Source organism: Pholcus phalangioides, unplaced genomic scaffold, assembly GCF_987345545.1.
Source record: "Pholcus phalangioides strain wild (caught in Gottingen) unplaced genomic scaffold, Ppha-v1.0 ptg000015l_1, whole genome shotgun sequence".
NCBI lineage: Eukaryota > Metazoa > Arthropoda > Arachnida > Araneae > Pholcidae > Pholcus > Pholcus phalangioides.
This window is the reverse complement of record NW_028301608.1, coordinates 28,945,497-28,964,083: the sequence shown is the minus strand read 5'-3', so window position 1 is coordinate 28,964,083 and position 18,587 is coordinate 28,945,497. Positions and strand designations below refer to the sequence as shown.

At 35.9% G+C, this 18,587-nt stretch overlaps 1 protein-coding gene across 2 annotated transcripts in view; it reads left to right on the top strand.

The window, feature by feature from the left end:
• LOC149075772 (nephrin-like) overlaps nt 1-18,587 on the top strand; it is a 182,660-nt gene that overhangs the window by 76,033 nt on the left and 88,040 nt on the right. For both annotated transcript variants that reach the window (XM_089243282.1, XM_089243283.1), the window contains exon 3: nt 10,090-10,242. In XM_089243282.1, coding sequence (XP_089099408.1) covers nt 10,090-10,242 — 153 coding nt within the window. The remainder of the gene's footprint in view (nt 1-10,089; nt 10,243-18,587) is intronic.

Genomic DNA, 18,587 nt, shown 5'->3' with positions numbered 1-18,587 from the left:
TGGAACTTTGCAACACATCACTCAGGCGATCCGTAATTATGCCACGGCCACTTAAATTATCTGGGAATGTTCCTCGGGTCACTAAAGGGATCTCTAAATGTGCCGCGGATCGTTTAAGTTTTCTGGAACTGTGCCGCGGGTTAGTTAAGTGATCTTTGAATGTGCCACGGGCCTACTTCAGTGATCTGAAAATGTGGCAGGGGCCACTTAAATGCTCTGGAATTGTGCGACGGGTCATTTAAGCGGTCTGTAAATGTGCAGCTTAGTTCATTTTTACAAAGTTGGGTTTTAGGGGCAAGCAACATCAGATAACCTTTAGGGCCACATTTGGTCCGCGAGTCAAGGATTTACCATATATGGCTTGAAGGGTGGGTATCAATGAATTTCTTGAAGATAAATTTTGAGCTCTTACCCTTCAAATAGCATTGAAATCGATTATAATAACATATAAAGGTATTTTCCTTTGAAATTTTAATAAAAAAAATGTTTTTACATTAAAAAAAGTTTTTTTTCGTCTGGAGGGAGGGCGAGGCGCACAAGCTCCTATGCTTTCATACAGAAGGTCGTGCAAAAACCTAGTTTAATGTGCAACATATTGAACTTCTCAACTGAGCAGCATGTGACTTCAAGCTCAAGCCTATTGAGAATCTTTGCGACATTTTGCCGAGAGATTTATGAAAATAATTATTTATAGGTAGTATTGGTGTATAAAATATTTTGGAGCTTCTATTGAGAGTTATTGACATAACTTTGAGCCACAGATATAATAGAAGACTCAATTTCTTCGATGGAAACCTGCATTAACTTAGTTATTAAAGAAAAAGGACGTCAACCAAAGTTTAGATAATATTTATTTTTCTAAACATTTGACTTTGAAGTTTTGAGTCAATCATTTATATGCTATTTTTGTTCACTATTTTTCTTATTATGTTGTCTATAAAGTGTGCAGAGCCTAGTTTCATTACTTTGAAAGTAAGGTATATGTTCACCCTAATATGCGGTAATTAACAACTAGTGATCTCAACTAGTGTCTAAACTTCTGCGGTGTACTGTATTTATGGGTAGATGAGCCAATGTAGTTATTAATCCTATTTTAAACAACAGAAAAGGACAATCAATATTACCATTAATAAACCTCCAGAAAAATTTCAAACGTGAAGACTGGCAATTAAAAAAGGTCGTCAGAGGAACTTGTTTCCACATAATGTACATTTTCGCGTGAAGTCCCAAGTACATCTCAAAAAATGCGTTATTGAGCTACGCTGTGAACGCAAACGCATATGGAATCACATGCAAAAGTAAAATTTCCAATGCTAATAGATTGCCAAAAATTTTTCATAATGACGAGTTGGCTATCGTAATGGAATCGGTACTTTAATATCCAGGCAAATAAACACTATGAAAATTCCAACAGCACCGGTAAATTTTTCACTCGCGAATGAAATTATGTCTTCTATAATTACAAAACGCATCTGAAGTTCCCCCAAATTGAGTTCGGTGCATTGAAACCATACATTTCCACATTCCTGGCAATATGATATTCAAATTAGTCGTTCGCTATACGAAGCAGAGAAAATTCTGTTTTCGAGCATGTCAATACATGTACGAATAAGTTCACTTCAGAAACAACTGTATATTTTATAATTCAAACTATGATTTTTATCAAAAGCCATGGGAAATACAAGGTGTTTCAAATTGTTCGTTCGTTGGACTATTTCTGCAACCGTTGACTTTAGAAGTATACTTTCAACTATAACAAAGTTTTGAAATGGCATGCAATTTTCGAAATGTTATTATTTTTTCTGGAGTCATATACATAACAAAAATTTAAAAATTAACTTTTTACTCAGTGTTGCCGTATGCTAAAACTTCCAATTAGTAAAATGTAGAATCGGCTTTGAAAAGTCATTTGCAGAAAACTTCATCTTTTTAGATGCAATATTCATCGAGATGTTGAAGGTGAGAAATCATACTATTTCTTTGCAACTTATCGCTGTTTTGGCATGTTTGTATTTGGAATAAAAGCCATGAGAATCTCTATTTTAAGGAAATGTGTGCAAATGGAATGATTTAAATTTTATTGGTTATTTTGTTAATATAATTTCATACCGTATTTAAAAGACAAATGCTTTTCATCGCTTACTGGTTGAGATACATTTCATCTCTGTAATGAATTATAATAAAATAGTTATTCAACCTTGTGGGGACCAAGAAGTGAAATGAAATAAAAAACAAAAAAAACAAACCCACAACGTGTTGTAAATGTCACTTCAGCAGATAGAATCAAATTGCATGAAATGTTGTTGCCTTCAAATTCAAACCATTGGGAAGCGCAGATCCAGAGGAGGGAAGGGACGATGTGGGTGAAAGCCTCTCCCAAGAGCCGGATATAATACAGCAGAAATAAGTCTAAATTGTCCTACGAACCTAAAAAATAATCGTCCATCCCAACACACTGTCTTGGATCCGTACCTGACAACCGACCATAGAATAAACGCAAATGAAAAAAGATACTTTCGTAGTTTTTACTCGACCAACTTGACTGGATTTAATATCAAAAGTGTTGAAGAGTGATGCCTTTTTAGTCACGAATGTATTTTGCAGAATTGTAACACTTTGAATTTAATTTACGGTTTTCGAACCGTGCATTCAATCATTGGCGATAAATGCTAAAAAATTCAGTCAGCTATCTCGCATTTAAAAATATGGAATTTTCCGCAACTGAATTTTCGGAGCATGGACACTTTTTCTTCACTAATTTTGCCATCCATATTTGTTATGGGCATCTTTTTTTCAGCCACCTGGTTGGGCATTTTGCCTGTTGTGGCATTAATGCCTGTCACTAATGACACTAATGACATTTTCACTAATTGGAGGTTTTGGTGCAGGGAACTGTATGAAAAGTTAATTTTTATCTTTTTTTCTGATACGAGTTCTCAAAAATTATATTTTAAGAAACCATATGTGATTTGAAAGCTTTTTGTATTATATTGCTCAAAATAATTATAATAAATGTAGCTTTTATTTAATTGAAATCTTAAAACATTTTAATTGATTAAATACTGATTAAGAACATTGTTAGGTATTCACAAAAAGTTGTGTCGCGAGTTGAACATCAACAAAATTTAAATAAATAAATTTAATAAATTCAAATAAATAATACATATATCCCTACTCTTTTTGAGCAGTGATATTGGAAGTATACTTCTATCGTGAACGGTTGGAGAGATACGGTCCTATTGACAACCAATTTGAAACACTTTGTATATATATATAAATACAGTCAGAAAGACACTCAAAAAGAAGCAGCAAAACTAAACTCGGTTATAAAGAGATTCAAGATACTTCGAAATGTTGTTGTTATAACTCAAGTGGTGCTAATATCCAGATTGGAGTCTTTAAGACATTGGTTATGCAGGGTGTTTTAGACTTCATGGGCAAAACTTTAAGGGTTGACAGACCACATCTAAATAATCGATATTTTTGTCAGAAAATACATATTCGTCAAGCAAGTGGTTAACCACTCAGCGGCATTGTAGCAAAAAACGATGGAATTAAAGAGTTATCGCAATTTCTATCGTCGATTGTAGAAGGAATGAAAAGAAGAAATAGCGGTCGCGCATTTCCTATATGGATTCTGAAAGCCCAAAGACGGTTTTTTCTGAAAAGACGCGTACCAGATCAAAAACATCTGAACAACTCACCGGTGTCTGTGCAATATGGGATGTTTTGTCAGCGTCATGCATTATACAGGGCGTACCAGGAGCGTGAGGACGCAAGAAGACACAAGAAGTCTTTTTTGCCCAGACACCGGTGAAATCCCACAAAGGTTTTTTTTGAACTAGCATACGTTTTGTCGGACAACACTCCCGGTACTGTCTTTGAGCTTCCAGACCTATATAGTAAGAGCTGTCTCTTTTGAAGTTGCTCATGCCGCCATGGCTTAGCGGATGTGGATTCGGGTCAGGTGCGTGACGTCACTGCTCCAGTACGTTCAACTAAGACGCCTTCATATAGGAGTTCTACGTTCAACTATAGCCACTATAATAAAAAAAAAAGGGCCAACTATAGCCACTACAATCCTTATCAAGTCGCCTTACTTTCAACTGAAGCGCGACCTTGAAATACCAGAGTGGCCAATCGCAATCAACCGGATCTGGCACGGCGATGATGTCAGCTGGCACCGACTCCGACGGGCCACGAGACAGCCATTATATGTCTCTGGTCAGCAATAGCATACTTGGAATGGATATAGGCAAAATCACAAGCAGCTCATCCTTATCTTCACCTTAGCGTCTGAACTTACGGGAGTATTAATTATTATGTCCGCTAGTAACTTGTGGGGAATTGTCAGGCCAGTCTCTACGTCAGACAGAACATATTGTGTTCATTGTTAGTTATATTTTTCCTGCGGAGACGGCAGCCATTGTATGGTGAAAAGTAATACATAAATAATTTCAAGACCTTTTCATATGATATTTCCGTTCGTAAACGTTCACGTCTAACAATTTCGCAGACGCGAAGTTTATATAAACTTAGTATTGTTTTATTGTGTTATTCTGAAACAACAATATCTTAAATATTTATCTATCACAAACATGCTATTCTATTCTCATATGTATGGATTAAATGAGGCATATTAAGCGTATAACAACACCTAGAAGAAATTTATTGCAGGCAATGAAAGTAACGCTACCCATGTTGTATATATATATATATCATAAGACAAAGTAATTTATTTTCCCTGATGGATAATACGGACAATTAGACGTATAATGGTGCTTGAATCAAAAACGTTATATATATATATCTCTCTCTTCTCCAGTTTTATTGTTTTTCATCATTACGATTGCGAGGAAAACGTTTCTCATGAACAAAAGAGACTAGAGCATCCAAGCGTTTATGGCACAAGGGATAAGATTTCATACTGTGAATCGATCGAGTTATGATAGTTTGGAAGATGAAAAATTCCTTGCGCAAATAAACTACTTGTTTGCCATCATCAAGAACATCCGAAATTTGTTTGCGCTCTGCAAACATGAAACTTTCTTTTCTTTCGTTTTCCTCGCGGTTGTTTTAATTCAGTTTTATGCCAGAAAATAAACGAAAACTTGGCCATATTGTCTTTCTTCGTGCGACCTGGAAAATTTAATACGCCAGTGGAGGGGAGGATCAATTACGGAAATTTTCTTTCACCGTGACGAAACTTAAAACTGGGTCAAATTTGAGAAATAGGATTTTCTAGATGTTATGCCAAAACAAATCTTTTTTTTTTTTTTAAGTTGCTTGTCTCCTCTGGGACTCGAACCCGATTCCCCTTGCATACCGGGCAAGTGCGGTAACCAATGCATCAGAGACATAATCTTTATTTTCTTCTAACACGCATTATTAGCGTCAAGCGTTGAGTGGAGACATAGCAGCCTCCTTTAACTATAGCAATGGCCGGCTGCAGGTGGTGATGTTACCTATTTTTTTTCCCCAAAACCTGACTTCTGGACCGCCCTTTACAGAGAAATGATAGTAAAGAGAAATTTCTTTTCAAAGATTCGTTTCTTCATAACATTCAGAAAACCCCATTTCTCAATGGAGTTGGCAATGAAAGCGGTGCGAGTCCGTTTGAAATAATTTTTCAGAACAAAGAAATTCGAATTTAAGATTACTAGCAATTATCGTGTCAGGAAAATTACAGTAATGCCAATTTCATCAAATTGCCAAACCATTTCATCAAATTGCCAAGCTATTTCATCAAATTGACAAGATATTTCATCAAATCAACTACTAGTATCACTTCATTTCTAAGTACCGTATAAGTCTTAGTTATTTTATGTGACTAAGTACAAATCAACCAAATTTTGACTTACATTACTTGAATTTTCAACACACCTCACCTCATAGTTTCGACAGAAAAAAACAACTCTCAGGATGAAATTTGTTGATAGATGGCAGGGTCGTACGCAGGATCGGCATTTTGAGGGAGCACCAAGAATGTCTTCTGGAAAAATTTCAAGTTTTTAACTTTCAAATTATTGAGATTAACAGAAATTGATTAGGTTGCAAGTGAGGATATTTCTATCGAATGTTTTTTTTTAAATTTTCAAAAATGTTTTCAATTTTTTATCGTGGTGGGTGAACACGAACCACCTATACCTATACCCTTCCCCCTTGCGTAAGCTACTTATAAATGATTTTATCTTAGTACTATTTAATAAATATTGAAGTGTTATTTTTTAAAGGCATTTAAACTTAGAAATATGAACGGCGAAATCATGATGTCACCACCTACCTTTCAGACAAAAGCGTGATATTGGTTGTGTGGCTCATTACAACGAAAACAGGAATGACATCAAGTCAGTGAAATTTTTCTCGCAAGGGTAAACGAAGCACGTGTACTGGGCATACAGATTTTTAAAGCCAAACATATTATTCAACTAGTTTTGTCTTTCTCATCTCGTTAAATTCTTGGTGTTCGTAAAATTGAACACTGATGAATTGTAAAATAAAAACATCTATTGCATATATTCGGAATTCGTTTTGAAAGTATTTATGTTAGGTAAAAGTGAAAATGAAAGTCCCTCATGACTCAAAGCCCGTTTATAGGAGTTGAGTTAGGTAGTTAACTAAATTTCAATTCATCAAGTGCTTAAAAACTTTCCCAACGTAGTAATCAAGTAGTAAACGCTCATAGGATAATGCGAGATCACGTCCACTCGCGCATGCTCATAGTAACTTAACCGATAAATTAAACCAGATTCTATCTATACTTAACAACTAAATCATTTATCAGCTGAGCACTTGTAAACGGCCCTTACCGTCTGACGTCTGTATACATTTGAATGTACTTGACGACTTCAAATTTAGTTAACTACTAAATTACTTCACCCTTGTAAACAGGTTTTTAGACTTCAAATGTTCAGAGTCGTATTGATTGATGAGCAAAGCCCGAGCGCATCCCAGGACCTTTATGTGGATAGGGGGGATCTTGTCATACCGAGATTTGATGTAATGGCTTTCGAGGAAAAACTATGCCAAATGGCAGGTCACGTTGCTGTTAAGACGGATCTGCTGACGTTGGTCTCTTCGCCGAAGTGGCCCACCAATCACTAGCTATAAATAGGAGATCGGCCATGACATACATTCTTGTCACATAACAACATTCTTTAACAAATTTTGAAAGAATGCCAAGATGTCCAAAAGTTCATGTTTGCCCAGGGACCCGAACTTCTGAGGGATAAGCCCTGCATCGTTTACAAACTTCACCAATAATTTATCTTTAGTTACCAATATCATTTTAAACTTGTTCAATGACAATCCTCAATTTTTTTGATAAATTTAATTTCATTTATTTTCCCCCCTCTAATATGGCTTTCAATGAATAAAATAGCTTACTTCTGAGGGTCGCAATCTAATTCTAACGCAATCGACTCGAAAAAGAAGCATGATAAACATAGTGGGATAAATCGAGAATCTATCTTTCCTTAGATAACAGACAGCCATAACCTTTTTTTATGGGCAGTGTGTTAAATAATATTTATTAATAGCTTCTTCTTTCGTGATATATTCTTTTATATTGCGTTGCTGTACTTCGGTTATATTTGACATTCATACTTTTTATGGCATCTTTTCTCAGCTACCTCGTTGGGCAATATGCCTGTTGTGACCTTTGCGTTTGTATTTGTATTACATCCGTTTCCCTTGTGGCTGTGTGTGTTTACTAATTACTTTAAACACCCACGAAATATTTTCTTAATTTTTTTTATATTTTATTAGTGTTCAAGAAAATTTGGCGTCCGACCATGTTGTTCCTCTTAAACAATATTCTTGATGAGGTATTTTCAAAAAAAACAAAACAATCTTTGATTTCTCATTCATTTCTTGATAGGTGGCAACCTTGAGTGCAGCTTCAATTACAGCTGAAAATCGTTTAATTTTCTATGAAATTATCGTGGAAATAATTTTTGTATTTTATTAAGCGAACTTTCACTTCGACAGTTTTCAATGATGCATAGAGAAATGATTTCGTAGAGAAAAGTCGAAAGTAATAATTGGCTTATATAAGAATCGAAACTTTCACTTTCCTTGAAGTGTGTGAGAGAAAAGTATTAAGTTTCTAAAATATGGACGAATACGGAAGTATATATATTAGGTACATCACTTAACTTGATTGGATAATATGAAGTGGAGGAAACTTTCCTCAACTTCCCGTTAAACATGCAAATTGGGAATCTTTTTCATTTAGCGGCCATTTGCATCGATGTCATAGTTTATATTGTATAAATATATTTATAGTCATTATTTTTTCAAACTTTTATCTCTCAAAGAGTTCAAAGATATTTTGATGCTTTACTTTTTTGCATTGTAGAAGGATTAAGTTATTGTTTAGTTTTTTCGCACAATAGCTATGTGTCCCCGTATCAAGTGTTAACAGCATTAAGTTTTGTAGGGCATGATTTTTTTTTATCCGTCTCATTTGCATCACAGGAATCACTAGCTTCAATACATCTGACAGTTTTTCATGATGAACTTATTTCTTGAGACATTTTTAAAACACCCTAAACTTATTCACAAAGAATGGATATTAAAACGCATTATAATATGCCATCACACACTTCCCGACTTACGGAATTTCGAGTAACTAATCCAAAATTTTAGTGTTCTTGATCAATCCCAGATCGACTGAGGCGACATTATCGAAAAAAGTTTCAACCAGATGATATGCATCCTGCTTCGAAATTGTGTGTCGATGGAATGTAGTGAATTCTCTGTATAGAATTTTCCCATGTATCATTTACACGAAAGGTTCTCAACCTGGTCACATATGACCCTTCCCCCAACCCATTGAGGCTCTTGGATATTCAAAGGAAGCCATGGTCAAGAACATGCTTCAGACTGCAGAAAAACGCTTGTTATCCGGATGTTTGGCTAACAGAAATGGAATATGGTTAAAAATAGGAGCCACGGGTGGAAGTTGTCTTGAAAGTGGTTGCTGAGTCCGCACCTCCCTTTAGTTGATCTGGCAGGTTGGGTAGGGAGAATGGAGAAAATACGTTTTATACGAAGAGGTATTTGCAAGTCTGTGTAGGCTCGGCATTACCGAAATAAGATTGTTTTGAGGAGAGCGAGATAACTTGTCTAAAATAAAGAGCAACAAGTTAGGCGAGATATCTCGTGATTGCCGCTGTAAAGGTTAAGATGTCTCTGCCAGGGTTGGAAAAAAAAATTAACACTGATGGACCGTCTGCTGCGATGCGTTTACGTATGCCATTCGTAAAATATCATGTGGATAGGATGAAGTGACGACCTTTATACCTCATTTGGTGAGAGTATAAGAGCCATCGTGCAGGAAAAGAAAATTTAAAAAGTACAGTGGTATCCCTCGACTTACGTGAGTAATTTGATCAAGACTAATAGCATAAGTTGAGCTAAATTTTCCCCATTGACGATGACTCCATCTCCCCAGAAAAGAGAAGGAATATAAATATGCAGATTTTCGTTACTCCTTTTTTCATTTATATTCGTTTTTTCAATGCCACTGTCGTGTAAGAACATTTACATTTCAAAAACGCAACGTCAAAAGCCTTCAAGATTTTACCAAGGTAGGTCTCATTAAAAAGATAATAATTTACAAGCGACGCTAAGTGACGTAAGTTGGTATACTGATTTCTTAAAAGAAATCCATAAATGATTTTGAAGAACTTGCAGGACACGTGAGTTTGAAGATATCGATGAAAAATTTATCAAATAGGTGAATTGGTATCACCAAATTATCATGATTTCAACGAAAACTTCGGCCCACACAATGCTTTGAACGCAACCCGTTCGTAAGTAAGTCAAGTAGAGTAGTGGTCGTCCCATCTCTGTTAGACGTTGCTTATTGCAGATATCTCCATAAATGGCTCTGGTGGAATTTTTTCTATGTGAACATATGTGATTTTTCATCTGATCTATGCAGTGTATATTTTTAGTCAATATTATTTATTATTATGCATTTTTTTTCTTTCGGAAAAACTAAAAAGCGATGTTTAGAAAATTATAAATTTCAGAATATTCACATACGAATTTGAATTTCATTTAATTTGTTGTTGTTTGCAGTTCCCCCTCAAACCATATCAATAAACGACCTTCCGGCGGGTAACAACATAGAAGTGAGGCAAGGAGACAAAGTTGTGCTTTACTGTAAAGCAGTAGGAAGTAAACCTCCGACGCAACTCGTTTGGTACAAGAATGATAATGAATTGTTCGACGGTGAGTAAAAACAAAATCACGATTATAATCTTTGTTGATAACATATAAATTTGGCAATATATATATACATTTTTACGAATGAAACATAAGAATTTCATCTCAGTTTAATGGTGGTTCTTGAGTATACCATTCAATAATGATTTCAAAAAATGGACTTGAAACGGATCACTTGCACTTAAGTAAAAATTTGGTTAAGAAAAAGCGCGTAATGAATTACTAATTTACTATGTGAATTAGTTTGTTGAAGATTATTGAATTTTTGATCAATGATTGTGATCGATCATAGTTGATTATTATGATACATTTTTACCAATACAAAAAGGTAAAAATTCAACTGAATTAATTGCTATTCGATTCTAATGCAGCAGCTCTAATTTAATTGTTTGCACATTTTGTCAATAATTTAGCATTTATCTCTTCAACCGTTCGTCGAAGATGTATGGTTCCAATTTAGAAAAATGTGTTCAGAAACCAACCTGCACTATTTTTGAGAGTGAAATTACAGTGTGTATCGAAATAAAAAAATCTTTATTACACGGTCCCCCTGTCTTTCTGAGCTCAACAAAAAAGTATTCCATGTTTCTTACTGCAATATCCGCTGAGATATTCGAATTAAAAAACGGAGAAAAGTTATGAAAACCTTATTTGAATTTTGAATACAAATATCTGAGTGTATATTGCACTTTGAAACCGGAAGTTTTTTTGTTAATCTCGGGGGAAAGACAGCGAAACAGCTTTCTAATTAGAAGTTAGAACATGGGGGAACGTATAGAAATTTAGGATCTTTTCATTTTGTGACACACTGTATTTTCACCCTCAAAACAGGTACAGGGTAATTCCTAAATTTTTATTTTCGAAACCATGCCTCGATGTCGACGGTTGATGAGTTGTTGAAGCTGAATGTTCTAATGCAGCCTTTAACTCAACAACCGTTCATTGATACAGGACACCCTGCATATAATTTATATAGATTTATGATTTTATGTAATTACTGTATTTTGTTATTCATGTTAATTTTTGTAGCATTTACCAACTTGAGATATTTTCTTGACTATTAGGTAACACTTTTTTCACTCTTCTTCTATATTTTTGTATTGATAAATGCCAATAAAAATGACAATAAATAAGTTAAAGGATTTAAAAATTTAAAATTTCTAGAAGGTTATTTTTCAAAACAAAAGCTGTCACATGTATCTCAATCATGTAAAATGATATTTATAAGAACTTGCTGTGATGGATAGCAGGGGAAAAAATACGATAATTTTCTGCATAAATTATGGGAAATTTTTGTAAATAGATGTAATTATCTTAAGATTTCAAAATGTCACTCTTCGTCACTGTCTCAATATTTCAATTTTCATTGGAAATTAAGATATCCGAAAAGATAATTACAAAGAAACAAACTTTGCATGATGCCCAAAAAACTTTCAGAATTTTTTTATCGATCATAACATGAATAGAAATTTCAAAATCGAAGGAAATCGCTTCATGTCTATGCACACAAAAACTTTCATTTGCTAGACCTATAGAAACTTCCTTACAGGCAATAGATCTGACATACCAGGTTTATAACATGAAAATCCATTCATTTCATATTGCTCGCAATTTCACCTTATTGGCTTAATACCATTCGTATACTAAACATGTAAACAGGGCGTCCTAAAAGTCCTAATTTTTGGCTTTTACATCATCAACTGTTCGTCGTAGACGTATGCATCTAATTTAAAAAAAATGCTCAAAATGTGTTGAAAAATCTGTACCAGTTTTGGGAGTGAAAATTCAATGCGTTACAAAATAAAAAAAAGAATAATTTTGTATATAGTCCCACCTGTCTCCCAACTTCCAATTAGAAAGTTGTTGCTCTGTCTTTACTGAGATAAAAAAATCCCCGTTTCTAAGCGCGGATGTATTTGAGTTAAAAAATCTTGGAAAAACAGAATGAAGGAAAGAAGCGTTGTCCGTCAGTTTTTATGTTATTTTCCCTAGTTTTCTACGATTTTTGAACTCAAATGTCTTAGCACGTAAAAACATGAATTTCTTTTTGTTGGCCTCAAGAGAGACAGGGCAACTATTTTCTATTTGGAAGTTATGGAAACAGGGTTGATCGTATAAAACTTTTTTTGTGACACGTATTTTCACTCTCAAAACTGATACAAAGTGATTTCTGAACAAATTTTGAGCATTTTTTTTAACGGGAACCATATCTCTACGACGGAAGGTTGATGAGATAAAGGTGGAATTAGGACCCACGGGACATCCTGTATACGTAAATAGATTGCCGGATAAAGCTGATAGTCAGTAAACAGTTGGGCAAATATTTTCAAAAGTCTTTGTGAACAAAAAGATGACAGGAAAAAACACATTAAAATACAAAATTCATGAATGAAAGAATTCTTGAATTCTTTTCAAGTCCTTTTTTTTTGTTTAGGGGAATATAGATAAATAGATTCTATGTTTTCTCTTCTCACATTATACAGAGAGTTCTTAGAAATCTTCCCAAACATTTTAGCATTTCTCAAGCATTTAAGAAATATATTACCGTATTCCTATACCATTTTTATTTATGCACCACATCGTGAATCTGAGCCAATTCAATAAAAAATATTCCTGGAAAACATGATCTTCACAGAAGAAAGAAAAAAATGGAAAACTGAATATATATTTTTCTGCATGTAGGATATATGTATTCCAAGAATAGAAGAACCGAAACAGAATGTCAAATGGAACGTACACAAACGATCCGAAATGCGATGAGGGTACATCCAGTTTCATTTTTGTTTTTTTGCACATTTGTTCCATTCCTTAACAGGGGTTATTTTTCGACTGGATCTTCGTATCTCGAAGATTTATGCTGAGCTTTGCACATTCCTAACGTCTCTAGGGGATAGTAGTGTTTGAAAAAAACATTTCGGATTCGAGAATCGACCGACATCATTCACAAGGAATCTACCGTTTTCTTTCTTTCATGTCTTCTCCTTTTTATCTAACTTATTCTTTTCTCTTCTCTAGAGATTGTTTTGCGAGTTTTCCCTGATTTCTCATTTTTTAGGTTTTCTTTTTTTTTCTTAAGTTTCTGTGTACACTAAGTATCAGGTTGAATGACCGTGACCGTTGAACGTTATACAGAGCGCCGAGGCTCAAAAGAGCCCTATTCTTCTTGATCTTGAAGTAACACAATATTACATTGGCATGAAATATGGCATAAATTGATAATATTTGAAGGAGGAAAAAAAAAATGAGAAAAGAAAATAACATTTTGTTGCGGAAAATTGCCTTATCCACCAGTTCGTTACATATTTGATGGGACTGTCTTAAACATTACCTTGAAAGATGAACACAAATGAATATTTGAATATTTACAAAAATATATACATGTATGAATGTGTGTACATAAGCGCGCACACATTGCTCGAAATTCGGACGCATATTTTGTATGGCGTATCTCTTTAGACCTTAGATGTCTCAGATGTTGGTGACACACCTTTCTTGTTTTCCGAAGTAGTTTCGAGATACATAAGGAAATGTCCTTTCCACTTGTAAATACAAGATTCATTGAAAAAGACTGATTATTTGCCGCTGTGGTGGTCGAGTGGTTATAGTGCCGGACTCGTGATGCGAGAATCCGGGTTCGAACCCCACAGTGGTGGTCGGCTGAAGTTGGTTTTCTGTGGTTCCCAACTTCAAGGCGCAAATGCGAGCCGATCTCCCCGTTAAAAAGTCTCGCCACAGAGAGCAACAGTCCTACAACGGTAAATCATTCAACCATAACACTTCACTCATAGTTAGTAAAACTGGGGGCAGATGACAGCATTACACAGAAACAAAACTTTACGTCAGGTTGCACTACACGTACACACACATTCCCGCATGTACCGATTCGTTGGGGGGTTCCGCGGGGGGGGGGGGGGGTGCATGTGTGGTGTAGCAGTATTAGGTAGGGGCTCGGGGATCCATGATGCCTTAAGTCAGCCACCTCGTTGGGCAATTTGCCTGTTGTGGCGTTGTATTTGTATATTTGTATTTGAAAAAAAAACCAGTCTTTGTCAACTTATAGACAAATAACCAGTCTTTCATTGAATCTTATATTAACAAGTGGAGAGGACATTTTCTATATGCATGTGGCCATTTGGTGGGCAATGACATTCACGAGCTATTACTTTGATTGCTGCCGCCGTCCATGTACGGAGCCTTTAAATATATATATATACGCTCCAAGGTTGAAATGTTCTATCTTCTTCCATAGCTTAAGTGGTCAAGCACTCGTCCGGCAAGCGAGATACCGTTGATGACGTTGAAAACGTCATTAAAAGAAATATCGATTTTTAATTTTTTATGAAAGCCTTATTCTTTGTGATTCCAAAACAGGCCTTGCTTTGTTTATATGACGCTCAGAACTGAAGTTACATCCACTTTAGCGTTGCATTTCTACATGCAAGTAATCTGTGTATAAAAACTTTAAACGTGTTTTATACGAAGAATGATATTTTTGAATTTCACTTGAGTTTGTGACATGATTTCTAAAAATCTGCTCATTGTATATTATGAAATTTTAATGTGATATTTGCTATACATTGTGCTGAGGTTATGAATCGAAATCTAAAGTCTGTCATGTATGTTTTTGCATTACAGTGTTTTATAGACGAAATGTTAGATGAAATTTCAAAAAATTCACACGTGCAATAACGTATTTGGACGTAACTTATGAGCCTAATATGCAATCCTTCAAATATTTGTTCATAACCTACAAAATCAGTAACTACATGTACTGTGAAAATCACAAAACATACCATTGACAAATTTTTTTTTGCAATCGTGTTTCGAATATCACGGGAATTTTGTCTAAAACTTGTCATAAAAATTTTTTTCATAGAAAATGACATTAAGTATATAGAAACGTCCTCTCCACTTGTCAATACAAGATTCGTCGAAAGACTGGTTATTTGTGGAGATGAAGATTGCAAGGAAGAAAATTCATCACTGCCCCCACGGATACTCGAACCCTGGTCTCTCGCTTGCCGGACGAGTGCTCTACCATCTAAGCTATGGAAGCAGATAGAATATTCCAACCTTGTAGCGTATATATATGTTGAAAGGCACCGTACATGGACGGCGTCAACAATCAACTAATACCTCGTGAATGACAAAGGCCAACCAGATGGCCATATGCATATAGAAACATCCTCTCCACCGTCCTCTGACAACGGCCATCTGGTTGGCCTTTGTCATTCACGAGCTATTAGTTGATTGTTGACGCCGTCCATGTACGGTGCCTTTCAACATATATATACGCTCCAAGGTTGAAGTATTCTATCTGCTTCCTTAGCTTAGATGGTAGAGCACTCGTCCGGCAAGCGAGAGACCGGGGTTCGAGTCCCCATGGGGGAAGTGATGAATTTTATTCCTTGTAATCTTCATCTCCACAAATAACCAGTCTTTCGATGAATCTTGTATTGACATTGAGTAGACCAAAATTTGTTGCTGTTTTCACCATTTCGAGACACTTTACATTACAAAAAATTGTATTCAATTAAATTTAATTATTTAAATTTAAATATATTCATTTTATACAAAAGTGCTCTTGAACGCAGTCGGATACCTTAAAGGATTGTGTAAGTTTTTCGAGTTAGACAATTATGGTGAATATAAACTTTGGGCTTCCATCAGAGGGCAGCACTTGAAAGTTGAATGAATCACAAGTTGAATTTTCAGGGGGATTTTAAGATGACTTCCAGGGGAAAAGTGACTGTGAGTGCTATTTATTACATAAAATGTAGCAATAAAATTCCGGAAAATATTGTATGTAAAGATGAATGTACAGTGCATCATCTTAGCTGAAAAAAAATTGAGAGAAGTGATTTATTTGTACACAATAAAAATTAAAAATAAAAAAAAAATTGAAAAATAGATTTGCTCACATATTTATGCTTTTGATGCATTTTTTAATATCAAAAATGCAAAAAAGAATTTTTAATATTCCAAAAAATGAATGCTTGAGTCTGAAAAGCTTAGATAACAAAAATGAAATATCGGATGAATGTAAAATAATTTTCCCTCTTTAAGGCCTCTTTTTCGGTAGTCAAAATAGATCTTTATGGAAACAATTTTTAAATCTAAATTTTGAAATCATGATCCAGGGGAAAATAACTGGTGCCGAAAGTCGCTGACGGGGTAAATTTTGGCAATGTGGGAGTCAAAAACAGGGTGATAACTACGTTAAACTCGGGATTTTCAAATTTTTGACGCAACCGAGTAAAGAGTAGGATTACGTGTTTATAGCGGTCTGAGTCACGTTAATTATGGTTCAGGAATGAATGGTTGGCCGGCTTCCATTTTGCATAATCGATTCAAAATATTGCCATTGCTGACGTTTGGGAATTACGAAATTCCTTCATAATGGACGCCAGTTGTGGTAGTCAGGACTCTGCCAAGAAGCTGCACGATAAGTGTTCTTGGCAACGGGATAGGTACGGCGCCGGCGGCAGACTTCTCACGTACAGTCATGGTAGACAGCTCTTACAGAACCTGTTGTAATACGATTGGATAAAGAAGGCCACTATCATTGAATCAGCTTCGTTATTCTGCCCATATTTCAAAATTTTGGAAAATAAGAATTTTGCCAAAATTTAAACTATCGTTTACGATTAGTTTGTTTTTCTCGCGAGCTCATCTTCGCTCATGATTTCCAAAAATCTTATCATAAAATCTCGCCCAATTCCGCATATAAGTAATTATTTTTACGTACAGATGTTTTCTAAAATAGAGCAAGTTCATTCATTTTGATTCCATATTTCATAGCGTAAAAAGATAAAAATGGTACCATGTCTATTTCCATCTAAAATGAATGACCCACTGGGTGTTCGTCCGGAAGGAGAGGGATGGTTCTCGAGAGACGTGAGTGTCAGTTGGTGTGTTGTAGTGCGTGTGATGGAGACCCGAGAGTGTAGGAAAGATTTCTCGAAGTGGCTCATTGAAGTCCGCATTGGGTAGTGATGGACTTAATTGAGCAGAGTCCACACTCGTGTCTAGCGTGACCCGGTACGTTGCGAGGTTGGTCATGTTCGAGTAGTGTGGCTGCTGCGCCATTGGGAATGATCGTAAAATATTGGAGGCAGGAAGATATAATAAGGCTGGTCGAAGAGAACGGCGAGGGCCGTTCAGCCCGCACCCCAAATCGAAAGAGGGGCGTCTTCCTTCCCGATCTTCCAGACACGTCTGGCCATACATTTGTTGAAGACCAGCAGAAATTGGGCGGGAGTATAAGCTACTTGGAGTGTATTTGGGAGCTAATATTCACCAAAGGACATTGAGCCAGGCTAGGCAAGTATGTAACCAGTCTACGCCACTGGTGATTCATAGAAACGGGGGGGGGAGGGCAAGCATTAGAAGCAAATGCGACAGATGAAAACTATCGATTATGACTCATAATACGCAATCAGACACCAAACAGCTGTTCTCATGCTAATATGGCTCTCTTCTTCCGCTGTAGAAGGTTTGATATACCGCAGACCACTCGCTTGCACTAAACACCGCGATGGTTATCTCTTCCTGGTGCCAGCTAATTCAAGGGAGTAGTCTGCACTATAAGATACTTTCTGCCACTAAAAAGGGAGGTGGGGGGAGTATATTAGCCTCGAAACAGCTGTCTGGTGTCTTATTTTCGTATTTTGAGTTATAATCATTGATTTTCATCTTTTCACTTTTTTTTTAATAACGTGATCATCACGTATTGCCGAAAAATCTTTACGATCTGTCCAGGGATTTTGTTAGTGTGTTAGTAAACATCCATACCCGAACCGGGATTCGAACCCAGACCTGCACAGTCAGAAGCTAGCTCCCTAACCATTGGACCTAACCAGGCGGCAGTCCAGTGAACTTACTGAAAAGATATTTCTCTTATATTGGGAGTAAATATTTTTCAAAGGACTATTTGACTAGGCTGGAAATGAATGCTGGCCTAGTTCTAAATTTCGACACACTCTGCCTTCCATCGCATGGTTTAAAATTTTCTCTGGGAAACATAACCTACAGTGTGTATGGTTTTAAAGTCAAGTCTGTTTCAACAGATTTTGAATTTGGCTATTGAAGAAATTTGTTCCTAATTGCATACAGTAAGTACAGTATGAATTTCAGCATAAAATTTTAGAAATGTCTGTTTTGATTTTTTGATTTATAAACAGAGATGGGCTATAAAACCGGGGCCACACTCATGTAAAGGCTGGCACAACACGCTCCAAGGTTATTCATGGGCAAGTAGTGTGGCCGCTCCAACATTGGCAATGATCGTCAAATGTTGGAGGCTGAAAGTTATTGGAAAGCTGGTCAGAGAGAACGAGTTGGACCTTTCA